Below are 24,261 nucleotides of genomic sequence, written 5' to 3' on the forward strand. Positions count from 1 at the left end.
TATATATTATATCAGCGTCATTAGAAAAGCCAAACCGCAAAAACATATCAATTTGTGATTTATGTAAGAAAATATTTATAGGTTTTCCAAAGTAATAGATCATTATTCTCCTAGGCGAAAGTCGAAGATGAAAAGCTACAACAAAGTAAACCGAATTTCGGGAAACAATAGTAATCTATCTATTTTAATTCATGGAAAAAAAAAATAAATAATATACATAAAAAAGATAAAATAATAAAAGAAATATTTCACATCAAGCCCTTAACAAAAAAAGGGATAAATATATAACGATAATATACAAAACACGCCATTAATACATTTCCACACCAATTATGACTTCACTGACAGTACGGAATGCAGTTAAGCCTCACTTTTGACGAGTTTTGACATTGACATTGTATTCCATTTTATTTTATTTGATTTGATTTCACCCGTCTTTTTTTTTGTTTCTTTTTCTGACGCGTTTTCTGTCTCAATTTTCAATTTCTGTCTCTTTGGCTCAACCTATAGACATATGTTCTCATTGTTTTTTTTTTTTATATCTTTTCTTACCTAGTTTTAATTTTAGTTTTTTCTGTTTTCTTGTTTGCCAATTTTCATGCTAATCAAATAACAACAACAGCAAACGACAATAGCAAAATCCTAACAACACTATCATCAAATAAAAAGCCATGAAGTCTGAGATTTTGTTCAAATTCAAGCGCCGATTGTTTTGATTTATTTAATGCTGTTTCTCGACTTTTATTGTTGCGGAAATGATTTCAAACTTTATTCGAATACCCTGTAGTTTACAAATTGGTTAGCTCGTCCCATAAACTCGATTATATTGTTCATGCTGTATAATATTGTGTCATTTACAAAGTTTGTTCTAAAGTATAGGGTATTTGCTAGTTAAGCTATAATTCGAATATTTTTTATCTAATTTGATGGCTAAGTTGTTGCCTATGCACGTAATTGTTGCACATTTGTTTTAACGTTTCCGACTCTTTATTACTTTGCCGCAGGTTCTGACTTTACCTTGATTTGGCCAATCAACTAAAGTACCAGAAAATTCACCTTATGTATGTATGTATTCACAATAGATATGTGTATAATTTTATACGTCAAATTATCTAATCATCCATCATTTTCAGTCATTTCCTATGCGGCGCTTAAAATTATGCATTAGCATTAATTTGACTTTGTGCTTGTATGAAAAGCTTTCTTTACGCTACTTAAAGCTTTAAGCTTACCCATTAAGACCTTTACTATACTGTTGCTAATATTTTTAAAAGCTAAACCTAAATTTATTGAATCTTAATAAAGTATTCTTTTAATCAGTATTTATTTATGTAAGTCTCTTTGGTCTTCTACTTTTAAACCAATTCTAAAAGCAAGTGCATTGCATACTTTTAGTAGAACTTGAAAGCTCAGCTTAATATAAAGCTTTTAATGTAGATTTACGAGACAAAAGATCGCATATGTATTGAGTAAGTAACAGCTAGTTCAAGCTTATTCGAAATAAATGTAAAATTTCCTATTTTTTACAAAAATTGATCAAATCGTTTAATATTGAACTCAAAACATATTAAAACTCAAAACATATTAATAAATTAAGTTACAACAAAGTTTTCAATTTTTCCGCCGGCATGTAAAATATATTAATATAAATAATCACAAATTTACTTGAAAGCTTCTGTATAGCTAAACTTTAGCTCTAGCTTAAAGGATTTTTGCAGGATATCAATATGTTTGTTCAATTTCCTCTATTTAGCTCTAAACATATCCAATTCCATTCAATTTAATTTGAAATTCATCGTAATTTTATTAAAGTTGTCTAGCAACGGACAACCTTTATTTTGAAAACATTGTCAGGATAAAGTTTTAAGGGGGGAATGGTTTTAATGCAAATTTCATCTGTGTGGTTACTTTGTCCTTTTTTTACACACAATGTTGGCGTTTTCATTATCAAAGCATCAAATATTCATGGGTGTAATCTTTGCTGGGGAATTGGACAGGTGCCTGGACAGAGGTGGATCAAAAAGTTGCTTCCCCAGTTGCCAGATTTACAAGTGGATGTCTAGAGAGTGGGATGCAATTCCATACTTATTTTCAATATGCTGGACCCAACAAAAGGGGCTCATCAAAGGGGAGGTGTGGTCATGTCTGTTGGTTGGACTGAGACCTGAGGGGTTGATTGTTTGTTTCCGCTGCAGTTGAGCTAACCAAATCTAGCGTTGACTGCTGCATTGGCAACGTTGACAACCCTGCAAAAACTGAAGAATAATCGCATGAGGGAAGTGGGAATCAGGGAGTCCAGGCTTAGGGTGGCTGCCAGTCTAAAGCCGTTTAATCTCCACTGATTGCGCACGATGCGTTCCAGTTTACCCTAACAAAGGTTATATTAATTTTGTTAAACAAATTTGTTAATGCTTTTAGGGAGAATTTTGCCAGCCGACAAACTGCAAATACAGTGGCTCTCAGCTTATTTGACGCACTACTCTGACAAATTACAGATTTGAAAACCAAATTTATCTTTTAAAGGGAAGGATGTATAAATTAAATGTAATTAATGTTTACACTTAAGTAACATATTTTATTTTTTTTATAATTTATAAAAAATACATTTGAATTATGCCATAAAAGAAAATAATAAAAATAAAGTAAAAAATGGTAGAGATGGGATTTTTATTTCAATATGTTGAATAAGTTCAACCAATAAATTTAAAGTAATATAATATGGCGTGTTTTCTTTGCTCGATTTTCAACCTTCGACCAAAATATTAACTTTCTAGCATAAATATTGTACTGAAATTACTTAATTAAAAATCAGATATTTATTTTAAAATATAAAGGGTATTCAAATGTCGTCACTCGTAGCTATTTTCATGCGCTACTCTTTTCGTAATTATGTTTTCTTTCAACTTTGTCATGGGAAACAAGCGCTACAACACAAAAAAAAACGAGACAAAATAAAAAATAATAATAATAATAAAATGCTAGTATTTTATGGGGTGACTTATAGGGTTGCCAACTAATGAGCCCCTTGAACGAAGCTAGGCAAAGTCAAAGAAAGAGTCGGATTCAAAGTGCGAGTCACAAAAAAGTTGCGAGTTTTTGCGATTGCCGTTAAGTGTTTATAGTTTCCGCAGATAAAGATACAAACATCATAAACAGAACCAGAATCAGCAGCTTACAGAACTGGAAGAAAATCTAAGCAAAAATAAAATTTTAGAGGAGCCATCAAAATGCCAATCGTCTGACTCTTAGAGCAAAGTCAAGTGAAGTGGAGAGAAGGAAGAATGAAAGAGTAGATAAGTCAAAGCTAGATAGAAAGCGTTAATAGGCAGCTGGTAATAAAATGAGCTGAGCCTCAGATAAAACAAAGATGAGTTTAGCACCAAACCGAGTCAAGCAGAAGCCACATCGAAGTCAACGATGCACAGTGGTTCAAATACTATAAAAAACGGCAAAAAAAAAAAAAAAAACCAAAAAAATTCGGTTACTTTTGATAAACTAATAGATAAATTAATTAGGCTTGAAGAGATCATGAAAGACATAAAGAATAGAGACCATGATTATGTTCATTTTTCAAATTAAAGTGACTACCCGTTAACGGTACTCAAAATTTATTGTACCCTGTTCTCATTGTATAAATATTTATCAGGTTGGGTACAACTGTTTAATATATTCACATTTTGTGTATAAATTGAAAAAAAATAAATAATACAAACACCTTCATTCATTTTACAGTGAGTAAGTGTACAACAAAAATGTTGCACTCATATTAAATTGTACAACTTTCAGTGAGAATGAGTACACACATGCTAAATACGTCGCAAATACAATATTCACTCACATTCATATAAATCACAAGCTTAAAGCTTGTCTAATCATATGGAAAATATTGAGATAACCATAATAATTCTTGAAATAAAGTAGCTATGGAGGGCATAGATATCAAATATAGTAAACTGAAAGACATACAGGTGTGTTCCAGAAATCTCTAGAGATTCTTAAGTGAAATGTTTTTGAAAACAACTGTTCGAAATGTTGGTGTTCCTAAAATATTAGAAATCTAATATTTTCGAACATATATTTTATGCGTTTTTATTCACCTTAAAGATATTTTAATCATGGCTGCAAACCGGTTTTGAACCGAACCTCGTAGAACCGGTTCGGTTCGGGTTATTAAGCAGCCTTAACCGGCTCATGAGCCGAACCCTAAAAATTATTTACTTTGCGAGCCCGAACCAAAAGCGAACCGCTTTCTAAAATAAAAGATTCGTTTCAAAAAAATAAATAATTACATAAATTTTATAGTTTTCTAATATTACGCAATTATTTAAGACTTCGGATTAAAATAAGTCATATTTAAATCTTCAAATTAATTTAAATTATCATCAATCCTTGATTTCTTTAAAAAAAATAAATTAATTAATTAGTTTAAAATACAGAGAAAAATGTTTAACAGTACAAATATTTTTTTGTATGAAATTGAACCAATGTTCGAACCTTAACCTTGGGTTCAGGGGATATATAAACCAATTCGCGAACCAAATCGATGTCTTGCTTTATGGTTCGAACCGCCGAACCGAACCTTTAACAAAATGTTGGAGGTTTGCAGCCTTAATTTTAATTTAATAATAATATTTAAGAATTTTTTAGACATTTGAAAGCAATGGTTTTTTGTTTTCAGGAATACCAACAATTGGTTTTGGGTTGCTTTAGCTCTGTTAGAGATTTGTAGATCACACCTAATAGGAATCCAAAAGTTATTTGACCATGTAGAAAATAAAATAAAGTGATAAGCAGGTAAAATCAAAATTAAAATTAAAAATCAATCTTTATTTAAACACACCGTGAAGGACACTAATCAAGTATAGAAAAATACTATACTTATGTATAGTATTGTAAAGTTTAGTATATAATTACTGAAAGTAAAATAAGCGAAATCTTATAATAAACATTAAAAGAGACAATGGAAAAGTAAAAAATAAAATGGTAAATTGAATTAGAAATTAATAGAGAAATACTAATTTATTTTACAAATCAATTTAATTCACTTTGTACCACTGTGCGAAGCCAGCATTCAAATCGAAATGGACCAGAAGCCAAATGTAAACGACACAGTCGCCAGAGAATAAGCTTAGTGAGCGGATCATCGAGAATATGTGCAGACAGCAGCTTAAACAGTTGCCACTTTTCTTGGCCTTGGCCCTGACGGTGGCAACAACAACAGCAGCAAGAAGAACAACAACGACAGAAGGAGCACAAAACAATATTGAACAATTGCGACAACTTGGCTTGGGAAATGTGGTCAAGCTGCCGCTGTACAGCGATTGTAAGTATAACAATTATTTAAAATAAATAATAATTAAACCAGACTTTACTGACAGTGCCGCTATCAAAGTACGACTTCATTGTGGTGGGCGCTGGAGCAGCTGGCTGCACTTTGGCTGCACGTCTCTCGGAGAATCCCAACTGGAGCGTCTATCTCATTGAGGCAGGTGGCGTTGAGAACCTAATGCATCTGGTGCCGTTGATGGCGCCCTCTCTACAGTTAACCGCCTCCAATTGGAACTACAAATCCGTGCCACAGCGTCTCGCCTGTTTTGGCATGCACAATCGGGAATGTGCCCTGCCAAGGGGCAAGGTCTTGGGAGGCACAAGTTCCATTAACTTTATGATCTACAATCGTGGCAATCGACGGGATTTTGATGTCTGGGCGGAGCGAGGAAATCATGGCTGGAGTTATGACGATGTCTTGCCCTATTTCCTGCGCAGTGAGTCGGCTCAGTTGCAGGGATTGGAACAATCGCCGTATCACAATCACAGTGGACCACTCAGTGTGGAGGATGTACGGTATCGCTCCACATTGTCCCACTCGTATCTGCGCGCTGCTCAAGAGGCGGGACATCCACGCACCGACTACAATGGGGAGTCCCAATTGGGAGTATCCTATGTTCAGGCCAACACGCTCAAGGGCAGGAGACACAGCGCCTTTCGGGCCTACATTGAGCCAGTGCGTGCGCATCGCAAGAATTTGCACATTCTGACAATGGCAAGGGTCACTCGCATCCTCATCGATAAGGCGACCAAGTCGGCCTATGGCGTCGAGGTGCGACATGCTGGCATTCAGTATCAGATACGAGCACGCAAGGAAGTTATTCTCTCGGCGGGTGCCTTCAACTCGCCACAGCTATTGATGCTTTCGGGGATTGGGCCAGAGGATAACCTAAAGGCCATTGGGATTCCCCTGGTGCAGGCATTGCCCGTGGGTAAACGCCTCTACGATCACATGTGTCATTTTGGACCCACCTTTGTGACCAATACGACGGGACAGACACTCTTCACCTCCCGCTTGACGCCCCAGAGGATTGGCGATTTTCTGCTGGGACGTGCAGACACCTTGGTCTCCAGCATTGGTGGCGTTGAGACTCTCACATTCATTAAGGTGCCAACGGCAAAATCTCACGCCAAGCAGCCAGATATTGAGCTCATCCAGGTAGCCGGAAGTCTGGCCAGCGATGAAGGAACTGCACTAGCACGTGGCGCCAACTTTAAGCCTGAAATCTACAACAAAATGTATCGTGATCTCACGCGTAGTCAACAGGATCATTTCAGTTTTCTGATCATGCAGTTTAAGCCGAAGTCCGTTGGACGTCTTTGGCTCCATACACGCAATCCCCTCGAATGGCCACGCATTGATCCCAAGTACTTCAAGGTCGAACAGGATGTGGAGGAGTTGCTGGAGGGCATTAAGGAATCCATACGGATTTCAAAGATGCCAGCACTTCAAGCAATTGGCACTAGACTACTGGATATTCCTGTCCCTGGCTGCGAGAGTCATCGATTTGGATCCGATGATTATTGGAGATGTTCGATACGAACCTTGTCATACACTTTACATCATCAGGTTGCCACCTGCCGCATGGGACCGGCAAGTGATACTACAGCCGTGGTTAGTCCCCAACTGAAGGTGCATGGCATGCGACGACTCCGTGTCGTGGACACCAGTGTCATCCCATTGCCACCCACAGCACACACAAATGCAGCGGCCTTCATGATCGGCGAGAAGGCAGCCGACCTCATAAGGGCCGAATGGAATTGACTAACAACTGGACGGACACTCAAGCGATTGTTATGATTTTAATATACATATAAATAGTATATAATAAAGTATTTATTTATATTTATTTGGGTCAATAAAATGCGAGTCGAAAGTTTTAAAATTAAGAACAAGTCTGACGGGTTTTCAGCTTTTACACAATCGATAACTATAGTCAGTGATGACTTCAGTTTCAGTTTCGGAGGGCTTAGTATCTACTGAACCCACAAATGTAAACATTGTTGTCATAGTAAACTATGTAATGAAATGTTCGCTAATAGGTTTGGAAGAAATTAATGTTTCTATAAAATAATGAACTCTTCAACAATTATTCTTTTAATTTATTATTATATATTTTCAAATTCACCAATTTAATAAGGGTATAAGCTGATTAAGTTATTTTTTTTTTTTGATCTATTTAAGGAAGGTAGTTAGAGAAAGACAAGATTGTGAAAGATAGAAGACAATTACACAAATACGATTTAATTTTAGTCACACGTGAGTACGATTAAATTATCCATTCAAGACAGAATCGAGTACGAGCCAAAACCCGGTTCGTAATTGACTTTTTATTTAGTTATTTTTTTTTTTGGAAGCTTTGAGCTCTAATTGTTCAAAATTGTTGTCTTATAAGCGTCAATCGCGTTTCGGTTATTTTCATTGAAATGTATCACGTGGCGCTGCTAACAACGCTTTTGGCTGTCGGCAGCTTGGCGAATCCTCAACTGTTGGAGCAGCTGCGGCAACTGGGATTTGCTAATCTTCTGGAGCTGGCATTACATCCCAATGGTAAGTACAAATCTAAAGTGTTGTATATAGCAAAATGTGCGAAATGAATTACTACAGCAATTTTTACTAAGCTTCGAGAATTATACAGATCTAGTTAGGCGTTAAAATTATCTTAAGCGCCAAACACAACTTAACCCATTTTCGTAGCAGAATGTTACAAAAATTCAAAGCACAGAAAAAATTTTTCTTATTCCTAAATACTTCATTGCATTCTTCTATAGCTTGACTTTAAAATTAAATGAATTACATCAGTACAAATTTTATTATAATTATTGATCTGAGTGGATTTTCTTTAAAACTTGAAAGCAATATTGTATTATTCAAAAATTAAAAATTTTTTATTGTTTTGTATTCTTTTACCAATTTTAATTGTTAATAACTTTGTGTCGAGTGATTTTATTCACTGAAATTCTAAATTGTAAATTTTTTAAAATTCGAACTTGTGATAATTTAAAATAAATTAAAATTATATTTCATTGCAGTGCCTCAGCATCTAGCCAGCTATGATTTTATAGTCGTTGGAGCTGGAGCAGCTGGCTGCACTTTGGCTGCGCGTCTCTCCGAGAATCCCAACTGGCGTGTGGCCCTCATTGAAGCTGGCGGGGTGGAGAGCTTGGCACATTTAACGCCAGTTCTGGCCGGGCATCTGCAGTTGACCGCCTCCAATTGGAACTACAAGTCCGTGCCACAGCGTCTCGCCTGTTTCGGCATGCATAATCGGGAATGTGCCCTGCCAAGAGGTAAAGTCTTAGGAGGCACAAGTTCCATTAACTATATGATCTACAATCGTGGCAATCGAAGGGATTTTGATGTCTGGGCGGAGCGGGGAAATCGTGGCTGGAGTTATGACGATGTCTTGCCCTATTTCCTGCGCAGTGAGTCGGCTCAGTTGCAGGGATTGGAACAATCGCCGTATCACAATCACAGTGGACCACTCAGTGTGGAGGATGTACGCTTCCGCACACAGATGGTGAATGCTTTTGTGGCTGCCTCGGTGCAAGCGGGACATCCTCGCACCGACTACAATGGGCAATCTCAGCTGGGCGTGTCCTATGTCCAGGCAACCACAATTAATGGACGGCGTCACAGCGCCTTCTCTGCCTACATTCGTCCCATTCGCAATCAACGCTCCAATCTGCACATTTTCCCCTTTTCCCGTGTGCATCGTGTGCTCATCGAGGATGCCACAAAATCCGCCTACGGCATTGAGTTCGTTTACAGAAAGAAGAAGTATGTCTTTAAGGCACGCAGGGAAGTTATTCTCTCGGCGGGTGCCTTCAACTCGCCACAGCTATTGATGCTCTCGGGGATTGGGCCAGAGGATAACCTAAAGGCCATTGGGATTCCCCTTGTGCAGGCATTGCCCGTGGGTAAACGTCTCTACGATCACATGTCCCACTTTGGACCTACCTTTGTGACCAATACAACGGGACAGACACTCTTTCCCACACGTGTGAGCATTCCGGATACGTTGTCCTTCCTCTTGGCTGGCAATCCAGCGACACGTATAAGCTCCATTGGCGGAGTGGAGGCTTTGGCATTTCTAAAATCACCAAGATCGGAATTACCAAAGGATTGGCCAGATCTTGAACTGATCCTGGTGGCTGGCAGTCTCGCCAGTGATGAGGGTACAGCGCTTAAGCAAGGCGCCAACTTCAAAGACGAGGTCTATGAGAAGCTTTTTAGGCAATTGGAAAGAGCCCAACAGGATCATTTCACGATTCTCGTAATGCAATTTCATCCCAAATCTGTGGGTCGCCTGTGGCTGCGTGATGCAAATCCATTAAGTTGGCCCAAAATCGATCCCAAGTACTTTATAGACCCAGAGGATGTGGAGTATCTGTTGGATGGAATCAAGGAATCCATACGGATTTCAAAGATGCCAGCACTTCAAGCAATTGGCACTAGACTTTTGGATATTCCAGTCCCTGGTTGTGAGAGTCATCGATTTGCATCCGATGATTATTGGAGATGTTCGATACGAACCTTGTCATACACATTACATCATCAGGTTGCCACCTGCCGCATGGGACCGGCAAGTGATACTACAGCCGTGGTTAGTCCCCAGCTGAAGGTGCATGGCATGCGACGACTCCGTGTCGTGGACACCAGTGTCATCCCATTGCCACCCACGGCACACACAAATGCGGCGGCCTTCATGATCGGCGAGAAGGCAGCCGACCTCATAAGGGCCGAATGGAATTGAGGGCCAAGTAAGAACTTAGAGAAATTCTATGGGTATGGCGGAATAGGGAAATCGATGGGAAAGGAGTGCTTCAAACTTGTTATTTGCTTGGGCAAGTTAATTAAATGAAATCGCCTAACGAGCCTGGGAGCAAAGTTGGGGGTTGGCCAGAGTCAGAGTCCAAGTCTGAGCCTGAGCTGCCGCAGAGTGCATTCACCCAGTCCCAAGGCACAAGGGTTGAAACAACAACAACGACAACAACAACAAGATAAAAATACAACATCTAACAGGGTTGTTTGACGGTAGCGGCAGTCATAAAATAGTCAAAACATGAAACTGCAAACTTGACTGCGATGCTGTTGGCTGTACCCCAAAGCAAGCATGGGTTCAACACAGTGTGAAAGAGAGGGACATTGGGGGAGAGAGTGTGTGTGAGTGAGAGAAAGAGAGTGAGAGAGATACGGCATATTAACTTTGGGGGTGCGCATACAAGTGGTTATCAGTGTGCAAAGACTGCGGCTGCGACTGCGGCTGCGGCTGCTTTGTTGTTGTCATCGTTGTTCTTGTTGTTCCTGTTGTTGTTCTTGTTTTTAGCCTGGTTGTCAGCCTGGTTGTTGTTCAAAATATTCAATTTGCATCAGCAGGGAATACACATATGCAAAGCTCGCATAACAAAAGCAAAGAAAAGCAATAACCACTATTAAGTAAAGCATTCTTTTATTTTTTTTTTTTTCAACCAAGCTTTTGTACTTTTAAGTTCTATATAAATACAATAACATATTACATTATTTACTTTAGCTTTAACTATTATTTTCTACAGAAATATGTATTATTAGTATAAGATAAATATATAAGCCAAATATTGTAAATTAAATACTTTCAAAACATTAATATATAATCGAAAAGCGTATTTGATTGATTAATAATCGATGGTGATTTACTTGAGCTATGATAGAAAAAAGTCAATTGCACTTAAAACGAATGCCTCCTTAAACTTTATTAAATAGATATTTTAATAATTTACACTAATTTCTTTACATTTTACGTCAAAATATCTCTGATATAGTTATCAAGCCCCTTATATAGACATTGAAAAACCGACGCTAAGTGAAATAAACTTTATAATGAATTTAAAATTTGTGTTGGTTTAATTTAAATTGTAATCGGTTTATTGCAAATTCTGCGTCATCTTTTCCTTCAAATAATACAATCCCTCACACAAAAGACATCTCTGAATTGATCAATTTAGCAGCACACACAAAACTTCGGTATTTAGCAAGTACAATAGCACAAAAAGATTTGGGATTGAAATATTATCGATAACAACAATTTGAAACTGTGTGAGATTTTTTGAAAGCACATGCAAGCATTAATACAATTCAAATGAAGACTTAAATGTGTCAATTGAATTCGTCACAAAACCTTTCGAAGTATTTTTGAAGTTGTAAAACGGCTTATAAAAGGGTAATGACCATAATTCGGTTCGTTAAGTGCCTAATAAGTCTTAAAATTTAATGGTGCAATGACTTAACAATAAACTTATGACTTTGCCGACATTTAGCACATACGAACAAGTGAAATATCCAATTAAAAACAAAAAAAAAGTAAACGGGGATGGGTCAAAATTATTCACTTTGACATACGCATTGCTATTGAACCCCAAAACAAGAGAGAAAGTTTATTTTTTGCACGCCTTACATTTAATACCCTTTAAAGATTAACCCAAAAAAAAATCTAAAAATATTAAAAAAGGGATTAAGTTCATTTTTTGGGAATTAAAAAAGTGTAGCAATTAAAAAAAAAAGGAGTAGCAATGATATCTTTATCTTTAGTTAGACTCTTTTAATAGTTACGAATCTTTTAATTAACTAATTCAAAATAATTCGAAAATCGAAAACAGTTGAAAAACTGTCCATCAGGTGTGTTCTACAAATCTCTAGAGGTTTTGAAGAGAAATGTTTGCTTTAAAATGTCTTAAAGAATTTTGAGAGACTTGACAAATATTTAAATATTTATTAAATCGAACTAAAATATCTTTAAAATTTATTTAAGATACAAACAAAATTTTTCGAAAAGATTAAACGGTTATTTTCAAAAACATTTATACTTAAAATCTATAGAGATTTCTGGAACACACCTGATACTTTCGAAGTCTAAAAATCGACATACTTTCAGTTTCAATAACATTTTTATGTATTTTTATTCATTTTAAAAAATAATTTAATTCAATTCAATAAATATTTCATTTTGTCAAATCTCTCAACAATTTTTTTTAACATTTGAAAGCAATGCTTGATTGTTTTCAAGAACAACAATTGTTTTTGGGTTGCTTTGGCGCTGTTACAGATTTTTAGAAATTTCTGTACCAGGTGTGTTCTACAAATCTCTAACAGCGCTAAAGTAGCCCAAAAGCAATTATTGGTGTTCCTGAAAACAAAAAACCGTTGCTTTCAAATGTATAAAAATTTCTTGAGAGATTTGACAAAATAAAATATTTATTTAATTGAATTAAAATATCTTTCAATTGAATAAAAATGCAAAAAAAAAATATGGTTGAAAATATTTAGTCTCTAACATTTTTACATTTCGGACGATTGTTTTCAAAAACATTTCTCTTCAAAATTTCTAGAGATTTACACACCTGTATATAAAACAATTTTTGTTGTGTTAAATTAAACAATGTTTCGGAACAAAAACCTTGAGGTCAGATAACAGATTTCGTGATAAATTTAGAATTCCCTCTTCAAGGGTATAAAAACGGCAAATGTAGTTTAATGACCCCAAACCACAGGTGTGTTTTAACTAAGCACCGCTAAGTATGCAACACAGAAGATGTGGCAACTGTTGTCTGTCAACAATGAGGTTGGTTTTTGCTTAAATGCTGAATTTCAAATTAGTCTACGGCTTGGACAAGCAACAATGCACTTGTATGTGTCCATGTATGTATGTGTGTGTCTGTGTGACCACTTAATGGTATAATTTCAACTTACCTGAAACAATTAACGCCTCATTGGGGCCCGTTGTGTGTATGTTGCCCATGCTGGAAGACTCTGCAGGGAATGTCCTCCTTTTTAATTACTTGAATATAATATACGTTTACACGACGTATACTGATCAAACTGCAAATGCTGCATCACAGAAAAAAATTATGTAACAATAATAAAAAGAACAAGTTGGAAAGACTATAGTCGTGTGCACGCGACAGTGTCATACCCTGTACCAGTAAATATATAACAAAGTATTTTGATAAGAATCACTATCAGTGATCATAAGAATAAACAAAAAATAATTGTGGGTCAGTTTTCAAAGATATTAAATTTCTCAAATCTCAACAAAACTAAAACAGCGCTAAAGCAACCCAAAAGAAATTGTTGGTGTTCCAAATATGTTCGAAAATATTAAATCTCTGACATTTTAGGAACACCAACATTTCGAACGGTTATTTTCAAAAACATTTCTCCTCAAAATCTCTAGAGACTTTTTACCTAATTCAGCAAATTTTATATTTTATACAGGTGTGTTCCAGAAATCTCTAGAGATTTTTCGGAGAAATTTTTTTAAAAACAATGGTTCGAAATGTTGGTGTTCCTAAAATGTCAGAGATTTAATATTTTTGGACATATTTTTCATGCATTTTTATACAATTTAAAGATATTTTAATTCAATTTAATAAATATTTAATTTTGTCAACTCTAAAGAATTTTGTAGACATTTGAAAGCAATGGCTTTTTTTTATTTTCAGGAACACCAACAATTGGTTTCGGGTTGCTTTAACGCTGTTTGAAATTTGTGGAACACACCTGATACAGTTAATATACTTTCAGTTACAGGGTATAATAATAAACTCTTTGTTGAAGGGCTGCTCTTAATTTCGCATCGACTCTCGAAATAAAGCTACACTTTATTTTATTTCATTATTTTGTTTGCTGCTCAAAAGTATGCTACACTTTTATTATTACAGCTAACACGATTTTGTTTGTTTTTGCTTTTGCTTTTGCGTTTGGGGCGGCGTCGTCAACAACAACAACAGCAAAAACACAACAGCAACTTGTTTCTAGCAGTAATTTACATGAACAAAAGTTGTTGTTGATAAAGCACACGATATCATTGATATTCTAGTTACCCGCATAATTATTAAAATACGTATTTAAACCTATGTATGTATAAAAGATTGTACAATTAAAAAAATAGCTCAAACGAGTCCCCTGATAATTAAATTATTTTATTTCGGCACAAACTTTTGATACGGTAAAACAAAAGTGAACAAATAGCAAAGAGCAAAAAGGGGCACTAAATAAAATTAGAACAACAACAACAACACGTATGTATGTATTTATAATGGCGTCCCAAGAATGGGGCAGCATGACGCAAACATCGAAGCATTAAAGGCGACGCGACTGCGACGCGACGTCATTTGTATTGGGAGGATGGGCGGCATGTGCTATGTGCTTGCATATGTCTGTGCGTGTATATGTACATACATATATGTATTTATGCGCGTGAGTACATGTGCGTGTACGTTTGCATGTGTTCATTGCTCAAAAAACGCAAATATTCAGAGCAACAAAAACAACGACGTCTTATCATGAGCTCATCATCAGCGTGCTTTTATTATTTTTTTTTTTCTTTTTTGTATAGAACTGTTTGTAAAAGACAAGACACTAACAGATTAGAACAAAAGTACATGATACAATAGAAGCACACACACAAAATACATATACAATACACACACATACATACATACACAACAATACACGAAAAAATAAAAAAAATAAAATAAAATAACCCCTAGTGACTGGCGTAGTATGTTGTTATTGCTTTCTGGTTGGGGTTGCTGCTGTATGCAAAATTCTGATTGGAAGTAAACAGTGCTTTTTCCCGTTTACTTAAATCTTGTTAAATTCGTTGTTGTGGTTGTTGTTAAACTGTCGAACACACTTGAACACTAGTCGTTTATACGACTTATAAAAACCGGCAAAAATAAAAAGAACCGCGCAATGACAGATTCTTCGGGGATTCGGTTTCAGTTTCGCCCACGCATTAACTCAACAACAGTAGCAAACAAAAAAAAAAAAAAACTTGTATTGAATAACATGCGACAACAAGTTGCGCGCACACACACAGTCGCAAGCACTGAATTGGTATTTATTATTATTAACTAATTGAAATTCATCAATAAAATCAATTTATTCCGGCACTTTACCGCAGAACTCCGCAATCGAATTGGTAATGTTTTATTTTTATTCCGTTTATCGATATAACAGTTGCATATCGAAATTGAATGCGTTAGTGTGACCAGCTTGAAACCGGTTATGGTATACGTTTAACAATGTGACTGTTTTTCTAGTATTAAATTCATTTTTCCTAGAATGGCCACACTACTAATAGGCAATGGCAATCTCTTTCAGGAAAACTCCTTATATTTTTGAGTACAAAAATAATATGAAGTTAAAAAAACATAAGCAATAAGTTTCCAAAGAATGAAAACCAATAACAGTGCTGAAAACTCTGGAAAAACCAAAATAGCCAAAATAACCAATAACAGTGCTGAAAACTCTGGAAAAACCAAAATAGCCTTTTTTGGTGGACTTTATCTTTATTTTTCATAAAAAAAGCTGGAAAATGGCTGATGTGTCTTAAAGTTCTTAATTCATTAGCTGTGAACTTATAGTGCTGAAAAATTGTACTTAAACAGAAATCCCATAGCTGTCATTAAAATTGTGTAAATGATCTTTATTTGCAAATGTACGTTATATCAGAGTTCCCGCTGCCCTCGTTTGGATTCTTTTTTACGAGAGAACCGCTGTTCTGGCAACTCTGGATGGGCCCGTTTTGTTTAGTATATCTAGTATATATAGATGCTTGAAAATGTCGTCTAGCAATCGGATATCGATACAAATATAAATAGCAAGCCAGCAGCAAAATATCGCAATTTTTATTTCAAATACGAATTGGAGAAACACACACGAATTATAAAACTGCATGAATAATTATCGGGAGGTGGCGCATTGTTATATATGCAACTACGCCTTTGCGGACGCAAAGGCGTACCAGCATCATATATTCGAAAAGGAGTGCAATGGAAGCGACATCGAGCAGAGCACTTTAGCCAGCATATTGACCATGGTTCTGGGCAGCAAGCTGCAAGAAATGCAGCTGCACTCACTGGTAAGTAATAATCAAGGTGAATTTACTAATGCTCAGCTGAAACAATAACAAACAAAGAGTGCTCTCTTTCTCTGAGAGCCGAGAGAGCGTGTTGAAAAAGTGGTTGGCCGTTCCAAATTGGACGATACACAGTGGGTGCGTTTCTCATTTTGCGTTGCAAAAATCATTTGTTTCGGACCAGTAACGATATTCTAACAATTTAGAAAGATTTTATGGAACTTTCTGTTTCTATGCACCCAGGATCTTAAATTTTTGAGCAAAGTTAATGAATCTAGGTATAGACCCATCTTTTTAATGTAGGCATGGCATATGTCTTAATGATATGTCTATATCATATGGCAGCTATAGGAACAATCGGTTGAATATTAACCTTTAATATGAAAAACTTTTTAGAATTTTTGAGAAATCTTAACCAAACTAATAGAATATATCGAGACCTATTTGAAAATTAGATCGTTATTTTTATACTATAGTGTGTCGTGAGTCGCTTACGTTATAATTGAATTATTAATAGTCCGTAAATTTATACAATTAAAATTTAATATTTTGGGTGCAGATGCTGTTGGTATACATTGTACACGCTTGCACAAAAAAAAAAAAAAATATCGGAAAAATGTCGCTTGTGTCATTTTTGCAACTAGGGCTTTGTAATCTGATCTTTTTTGGTAACAAACATAGCTGCCATAGTGCCGTTCGATTCAATATCAACCTTTAGTATGAAAAACTCTGTTGTTTCTTGAGATATCTCAAAAAATCTCTAGATTATTGCATTTGGAATCGTTTTATATTTGGTGAATATAGTAAATTCAATTATTACTAAATTCATCTTAATTGCGTTTACTGAATGCGTCTTCTCTTTCTCTCCCAATTGCAGGTTGTGTGCAGCATCTGCAAGATGAGTCTTCTTGATTATGAGGCTTTGGAGCGTAAATTGATGAAGCTGCGTTTGGAAATCACTGAGATGCACAAAGAAACATCTAAAGCGTATGAGGCTAAAGGGAATAATGAAGATGATGATAAACAGTTGGAAAGCGAAGTGTATTCAGAATTCGTTAAGGAGGAATGCTCTGCGGATGTGTATGCAGACTTGGACGAGCAAAGCAATCAGGACGAGGAGGACACAGACAATTCCACTACAAGCTTTGTAAACAACCAGTATTCAATGCATACAGACGACGGCTTAATGGAGCAGTGCTCCGAGAATGATGATGAGTATAAATACTTGATTGAAGAGTGCAGCATTGACTTCGCCGACTTGGACGCACAAACCCAGGACATGGAAGCAACTGATCCATCTTATTTGGACTTGATAGAGCGCTGTTCCGAGAACTCTGATTTGGTAGTGCACCGCTCCGACGAGGAAGACACAGATCTCATGTATAATGTCCTGGATGAGTTTACAAAAACAGGCACAGGTGTGGATTCTTGCTAATTCCAATTTTATACGACAGTTAAAGTCGGCTTAAAAGACTTGCACCACATTTTATATCACTTCTTAAATGCGATTTAATGCGTCAAGTAACTTATACTATAGTTATTATACTTTTCGTACTTTACTTCTTCTATATCATATCTGTCGTAAATCAACCTTCTGTATAACTTTGTTATGTCCTGATATATCTCAACCATACCCGCAGATTGTGTCTTAAACATTGTCTTCTAAAATCAACAAAAATTTAGTTAAAATCGAACTTACTATATTGTTTAGCTGCCATAGACGCGATCTGTCGACACTTTAATAGTCTCTTTTTTTTTTATTTAAAGTAAAACATATGAACATACGAATTAAATGGCAGCTATAATCAGTGGAATGGGTCAATTTGTATGGAGTAAAAAAAGTACACAAAGAGGTTATCAAAATCGTAATGTACCATGAATTCTAAGAAGGTTTGCCCAATAAACATGGGTCTAAGGTCAATCCCTCTTAAAATTCGTCGTAGATTTCGATTTTAATAAACAGTTTTATAGAAAGTGTTGCAAGTCCAAACGATTTTGTTAAGCTGTCTTATAAACATGATATCATTTAATTTTCACATTTAATTATTAAAGCCTTGCTTGTAGATGGCCCACAAAAAAAGACACGGGGCTCGAAGAAGGCTCAAAGACGTCTCAGATCACAGACTGAATTCACGTGCTCCCATTGTGGCAAGGACTTCGATCGTCGTATCCGTCTGGTGGAGCACGAACGCATTCACACCGGAGAGCGTCCGTTCAAGTGTGAGGTGTGCGGTGCGAGTTTCGCCCAACGTGCCAATTGGCAGAGTCACATGAAGACGACACACCTCAAGGTGGCCAATTTCAAGTGTGACTTTTGTGCACGGGATTTTAAGCAGCGTCGTCTGCTCAACAATCACATCAAGTCCGTTCACAACAATTTGCGTGACTTGAGCTGTGATCATTGTGAGGCCAAGTTCAGCAATCCCGTCAACCTGAAAAAACACCAGCTATGCCACACGGGCGATAAGAACTACAGCTGCGAAATCTGTGGAAAGAAATTCAGTCGCCCCGAGAATCGCAATGTTCATCATTTTGTGCACAGCATAAGGAAACCATATGCCTGCAATGTTTGTGGTGAAGGATTTATGCGTAAACAGAAGTTAATACATCATAGCAAAGTCACCAAACGTTAACCAAAAGATTGTGAGACTCAAACCGCTATTTAGTGCGGCCAACAGTGATAAGCTTTTGAATTCCAAAAACTAAAACTCTGCAAGAGACTGTACCTTTTCTGTAAAGAAATTGAAAATCAAAAATTACAAATAAATACAAATGTGTTCCAAAGATGCAAACCAACCAAAACCCCACAAATTTATGGGTTTTTTTTGGTTGGTTTGTGATTTAGAAACACCTCTGATAATAAAAAAAAAATACAAATTGAAATTTTCTGAAGTTGGTCTCGAAAACAGATCACAACTGCTATAAATTATCTAAATTATTATTGCAATTTTCTTATACCCAATTTCCGGCTTGGATTTTTAAATTGTCCTTGTAATTCGTTTTCTTCGCGTTGTGGAGATTTTCAAAACAAGCTTGAGCTGCTTAGGATATACAGGAACCTATAGTACATACATACAAAATTTTGTATCTGTCTCGCTCTTAGATCTAGGTACATATTTCTATGGACGGTCGATATCCTTTTTGTTGTTCAAGAATATATACTTTATGCGGCATGTCCCGCAAATTTCGCTTTAATCAAACCTAATAGACTCTGTGCACTTTTTAGTTACAGGGTCTAAGCATTTTATTCATTGATTCGTTGCAATTTCCGCTATCGCTTTCTCTGTCTATATTATGTCTGCTGTTGCTGTCTTCCTTGCACTCTTTGTTTTGAAAATGCTTGGTTCTGTTATTCATCTTAAAAATACTCCATCTATTTTGACGAACTACTCGTATTAACAATATATACTACGCCATCTCTCTGCCTAATCAATTAAATAATTACAAATAAAAACATTTGCCAATAATAGCGCATATTTTTTCCGGCAGTGCGAATTGAACAGTGCTGCCAACTATTATTTAAATACGTTGCCACCCGGAAAAAAGTTGCCATTCATTTTATCGCTGCCGACCTAGAAATCTGACCCAGATCATTTTTTAATTTTATTTTTACTTTTATTCAACAAATGATCTTGGAATTTCTTTTTAATTTTAAAATTTTTTTCAGAATACTTGTTGGAATTCTGCCGAGTTTCTGATATATTTTTTTTGAATAAAATGTGTAACTTCTCCTCCCAAGGGTAACGAACATCATAAAAATGATCTGCTTCATTTTATCTGATTTCAAATTAAAATTTTTTCTTAAATATTGTAATTTGTTGCTGAATAAAGTTCACAGTTGAATTGAGGCGCCTTCCACAAACACATACAGAGTAAACAGTGTTAACAACGGCTCTTGAACAGCTGATCGAATTTCGACGCACATCTGATTTGGCTCTTTGACAAACAGAACAACATTGCCAGCATATAAACAAATGCAAATCTGATTCAATGTTAGGGCAACACTGGCATTCCTTCAATAAATTGAAACCGATTTTAGCCAATTCTTTTTGGTACTGACGCGTCTATTGAAGTCCATTCCATCAAATAAAAGTATTACATCTCTTTATTGCGTATCTCTGCGGATCCGCTTGTCTAGCCTTACAAAAAGAAATGGGTGTAGGGATATAAAATGAAATCGGAAAAACATAATCATGGGTAGCATCTTCTTTCTTGGATGTGGAAGGAGTTAGCAGCTTCGCCTTGTATATGTATATATAAATTCCCTCTTCTTGACAGCCTCTCGAGTGTTTCCTCCTTAAGCATACACACATTGCAATTGTATCTTTATGTTTTGTATATAATTAGAAAAAAAAATGACGTTTGTTTTTTTCAGTTTTGTTTAACACCGGCATGGGCGGCGGCGACTGGCGATTGTATTACCGCCACCTGCCCCCGTTCCAGACACACATTTCTTTATTCAGAACGCAACATCTTCTCCTTTTGACGCTGCAACTTCTTCTTGGAGAGCTTCTTCTTTGTGGGCTCATCATCGGCGGCCTTGGCGACAACCTCCTCCTTCTCGGTCAGAATGACCTCGACGTGGCATGGCGACGACATATAGGGATTGATGCGACCATGGGCACGATATGTGCGACGACGCAGGCACTGAGCGCGATTCACCTGAATGTGATCAACGACCAGACGATCGACATCGAGTCCTCTGTAGTCAGCATTCGCTTCGGCATTGCGCAGCAATTGCAACAGGAACTCAGCCGATTTCTTTGGCCAGCGACCCTGTGTCGTCTTCCACTGTTTGGCCTGGGCGCAACGTCCAACGCCACCGTTGAAACGGCGGAATGGAACGCACTCCTTCTGGTCGACAACAGCCTTGAGGAAACGCTGGGCACGACGCAGTGGCATGCGCTTGATGGCCTGTGCGGTCTCATGGGTGTTCTGAAATCAAGCAAAAATGCATAAAGATATATTAATATATTGATATAAGTATCAGCTACATAATCGGTTAAACAGTCAGACGTGTTTTTAAATGTACAAAACAACTAACAACTTATACAGGTGTGCCATAAAAAGCGAAAACAATCGAAAATCTCCCAAAAATGTATGGAGTTTTGGGAGTTTATCGGTGATTCCCGCTTTCTGTGGCAGCCCTGACAAATTTCTGGTTGGTTTGGAAATCTAGAACACCTTTTATAAGTACAAGCTACAAAATTGGTCAAGTCTCAAACACATTTTAGAGTTTTCTCAGCTAGTGTAGAGTAATGGAGCTATTTAGAGTAGTGTAAACACCTTTTAGAGCTCTATTGTACCATTTCCTATACACTACAGTACAGAAAAGACTTTTTGGTGTATTTAAGGCTTAAGACAGTTAGAGATGTTCCAAAAATACAAGCCAATTAAAAAATACATACATAATTGGTTAGTTTGGATTTTTGGAACAATGCTGAGTATGTTTAGTGTTAACTAGTGATACAAAACTCGCTGAATCAATATATCAAACTTTGTAGAATCTATATATCAAACTTTGTAGAATCTATATACAGTGATATATATGCATATATCTGGTGCAACAAGCGATTAATTGATGTCTTTACAACAACATGTCATTTAAAAATATGCATATATACGTATTTATACAAATAACGATTTTCAAATTGATTTCTATGATATCACCAGTGTTGTTAAGTGTACCACGCTACAGGTAGAGACGAGCGCATTGAACGCACTTCGCCGCTGTTTTAACATGGCTGTAAGTTTTGTTTTTGGGTGCAGACTTTTTCAATAATCACACGTAATAAATGTGCAACTATCTAATTAATATGCTGCGCCCTGGTTAAGCAATTCAATTCAATCATATAATTTTGGTTGGTTTACATTTCTGAAATAAACTTTGTGTCGAGCTACAGGTAGAGACGATTGCATTGATTCCAACTCGCCGCTGTTTTAACCCGACTGGAGTTTACTTTGGGCACACTTTTAACAAATATTCATATAGAAACGAATATTATTTAAATAAAGAATGCCCACAAAAGTCTCAATGTTGTTGTTGTTGTTGGGGTTGTGCACAAGATTTTAGAAGAGCGCATCGTTGAGTTTCGACTGCGTTCAGCTGATGAACTTGTCCATATTATAAATATTTATTAATCTAGCAACAATGCAAAAGTGAAATGCTGCACTTAATTTGGCAGACGATTCACTGATTAATGTTGCAAACACACACACAAACACGCCGAACATAACCAAACTTTTGCCTGTCAATGTCAATAACAACAACAACAAAAACAACAAGACATGGCGTCCGTCCATCTGTGCAGGAATCGACTTGCAACTTACCTTGAAATGAACACGTAGATTGGGACCGCGCGCCTTGCACGACTTGCTGGCGTTATCTGGCTCACGTGAGTAACGGCCCATTGTTTAATATCTACAAAAATAGTAAATACCAAAACTTTAGTCACTTTTAAGTAAGAAACAACAAAAAAAATAACTGTATGCACACAGAAAAAAATAACACAATTTTTGCAGTCAATTAATGGCTGTTGATTTTCGCAATTCGATGCACAGCGCCTGCAGCACTTAATATTCTTTCATTTTGAACGCGTTTTGTATGATAATACATTGATATTATGGCGATGTTTTAAAATTTATTTGCGGCTTTGCCAATTCAGCGTACCTCCTTCGTCGTGTACGAAACCGGAAAAGAACCTTTGACAGAGAGTTGGCGGCCATGCTTGATATCGCCGTATATCGTTATCGATAGGCATCACACACAGTGTTGCACAGTGTGTGTGTGTGAATGGCATGCAAATGTAATCGAACACAGTGTTGTATGCGCAGCGCATAGCAGCCAGCTTCTGTTTGCGCTCGTGCAAAGTAAACGCGCGCTCTTTGAAATTATACATTAATATGGAAAGTAATAGCATTGATAGGGTAAGATTAAAGTCTTGCTTTTTATTTCCTTCCGCAGCGTCATGGCAAATGGCAGCAGTCAGTAATAACATGTATATATTTATATAGACAATATATATGTTTAGCAATATACTTTTGTATGCGCATTCACTCGTACAAATTGCTTATGAGTGGTACTTGGCACAACCATAAAACGTTATTCATTTAAAGCTCACTCACTAGTTTACTTAGTCGCTTCCCCACAATTTCTTTATTACAATTCTGCCATTTTGATATGTACTTACAATGCAAATTAATTGAATTAATTCAATTTGCTGCCTCAACGTTCTGTTGATTTTTCTTTGCTGCTCTCTCTTTTTTATTTTTATTTTTTTTTTTATTTTTTATTGCTACTACTAAGTAAAGCTACTACTACTAGTAATACTACTATTGCTGCCTTATAAATATTTAAATTCTTCATACATATATATATTTTCTTAGTACTTGTACTTAGTTAGTCAATGAGCATACTTGATATAATTTCTATTGCTATTGCTGCGGATCTCTATTTTTCTCTTGTTTTTTTTTTTTTTTGTATATTTTTTGTGAATTTAGCAACCTAGCGTCGAGTACTTGAACAAAATAATGCAATAAATGTTGTAGCATATAAATTTTTGTCATTTTTTTTTTTTTTGAATTTTATTGCTGCTGCTGCTGGGAAAGGCTCTGGATCTTTGGGGCTCAGCTCGGTTTGGCTCGACTCACGTCGTCATCAGTCACCGTCACCCAGCAGACAACAACTGAGACAAATCTAATTTACATGATCGCTCGCATTATCGTCCATTGTATTATAATCATCATCCACCAGCGACGACGTCGACGTCGACATCGACCTCCGCCTGCACCTGCGCCTGCGCAGCTAACCCCGCCCTCATACCATTGTTATAGTTGTTGGTGTTCTCAAGGGCGTAGCCAGGATTATAAATAGGGGAAGGGGGAGGTATAATTTCAATTTGCAATACACATTAATGGTATACAAAATATTTCGCATTTGATATAAATTATATTCTTATTTTATGTTATTTTCTTCTGAAATTAAATATTTGTTTTATGGGGCTTAAGAATTCTCGAAATCGGTTCTAAGATT

The 24,261-nt window shown here is 36.4% G+C and overlaps 5 protein-coding genes across 7 annotated transcripts in view; 3 read left to right on the forward strand and 2 right to left on the reverse strand.

The window, feature by feature from the left end:
• LOC117793916 (flotillin-2) overlaps positions 1–15,347 on the reverse strand; it is a 124,947-nt gene extending 109,600 nt beyond the window's left edge. For both annotated transcript variants that reach the window (XM_034634362.1, XM_034634361.1), the window contains exons 1-2: positions 15,268–15,347; positions 13,055–13,192 (exon numbers count right to left, since the gene is read on the reverse strand). In XM_034634362.1, the coding sequence (XP_034490253.1) occupies positions 13,055–13,103 (49 nt within the window). In that variant the 5' untranslated portion in view covers positions 13,104–13,192; positions 15,268–15,347. The remainder of the gene's footprint in view (positions 1–13,054; positions 13,193–15,267) is intronic.
• LOC117784302 (glucose dehydrogenase [FAD, quinone]) lies at positions 5,152–7,192 on the forward strand. Its single transcript, XM_034622004.1, has 2 exons — positions 5,152–5,323; positions 5,379–7,192. The coding sequence occupies exons 1-2, from the start codon at positions 5,152–5,154 to the stop codon at positions 7,091–7,093; spliced, it is 1,887 nt and encodes a 628-aa protein (XP_034477895.1). The 3' UTR covers positions 7,094–7,192.
• LOC117784323 (glucose dehydrogenase [FAD, quinone]-like) lies at positions 7,358–10,313 on the forward strand. The gene is made up of 3 exons (XM_034622028.1): positions 7,358–7,371; positions 7,725–7,879; positions 8,362–10,313. Exons 1-3 carry the CDS (start codon positions 7,358–7,360, stop codon positions 10,083–10,085), a joined length of 1,893 nt encoding a protein of 630 aa, XP_034477919.1. The 3' UTR covers positions 10,086–10,313.
• A 604-nt stretch (positions 15,348–15,951) lies between the features above and the next one.
• LOC117793917 (zinc finger protein 567-like) lies at positions 15,952–19,087 on the forward strand. 2 transcript variants are annotated; one of them, XM_034634365.1, is made up of 3 exons: positions 15,952–16,232; positions 17,107–17,647; positions 18,282–19,087. In XM_034634365.1, exons 1-3 carry the CDS (start codon positions 16,047–16,049, stop codon positions 18,860–18,862), a joined length of 1,308 nt encoding a protein of 435 aa, XP_034490256.1. In that variant the 5' UTR covers positions 15,952–16,046; the 3' UTR covers positions 18,863–19,087. The 2 variants fall into 2 exon arrangements, with proteins under 2 accessions (XP_034490256.1, XP_034490257.1); XM_034634366.1 differs by having other exon boundaries at positions 18,294–19,087.
• A 1,503-nt stretch (positions 19,088–20,590) lies between these two features.
• Positions 20,591–22,917, reverse strand: LOC117793918 (60S ribosomal protein L17). The gene is made up of 3 exons (XM_034634367.1): positions 22,900–22,917; positions 22,560–22,650; positions 20,591–21,164 (listed from the first exon to the last, which is right to left on the reverse strand). The coding sequence occupies exons 2-3, from the start codon at positions 22,638–22,640 to the stop codon at positions 20,685–20,687; spliced, it is 561 nt and encodes a 186-aa protein (XP_034490258.1). The 5' UTR covers positions 22,641–22,650; positions 22,900–22,917; the 3' UTR covers positions 20,591–20,684.
• Positions 22,918–24,261: the final 1,344 nt, after the last annotated feature.

Source organism: Drosophila innubila, chromosome X, assembly GCF_004354385.1.
Source record: "Drosophila innubila isolate TH190305 chromosome X, UK_Dinn_1.0, whole genome shotgun sequence".
NCBI classification, from domain to species: Eukaryota; Metazoa; Arthropoda; class Insecta; order Diptera; family Drosophilidae; genus Drosophila; species Drosophila innubila.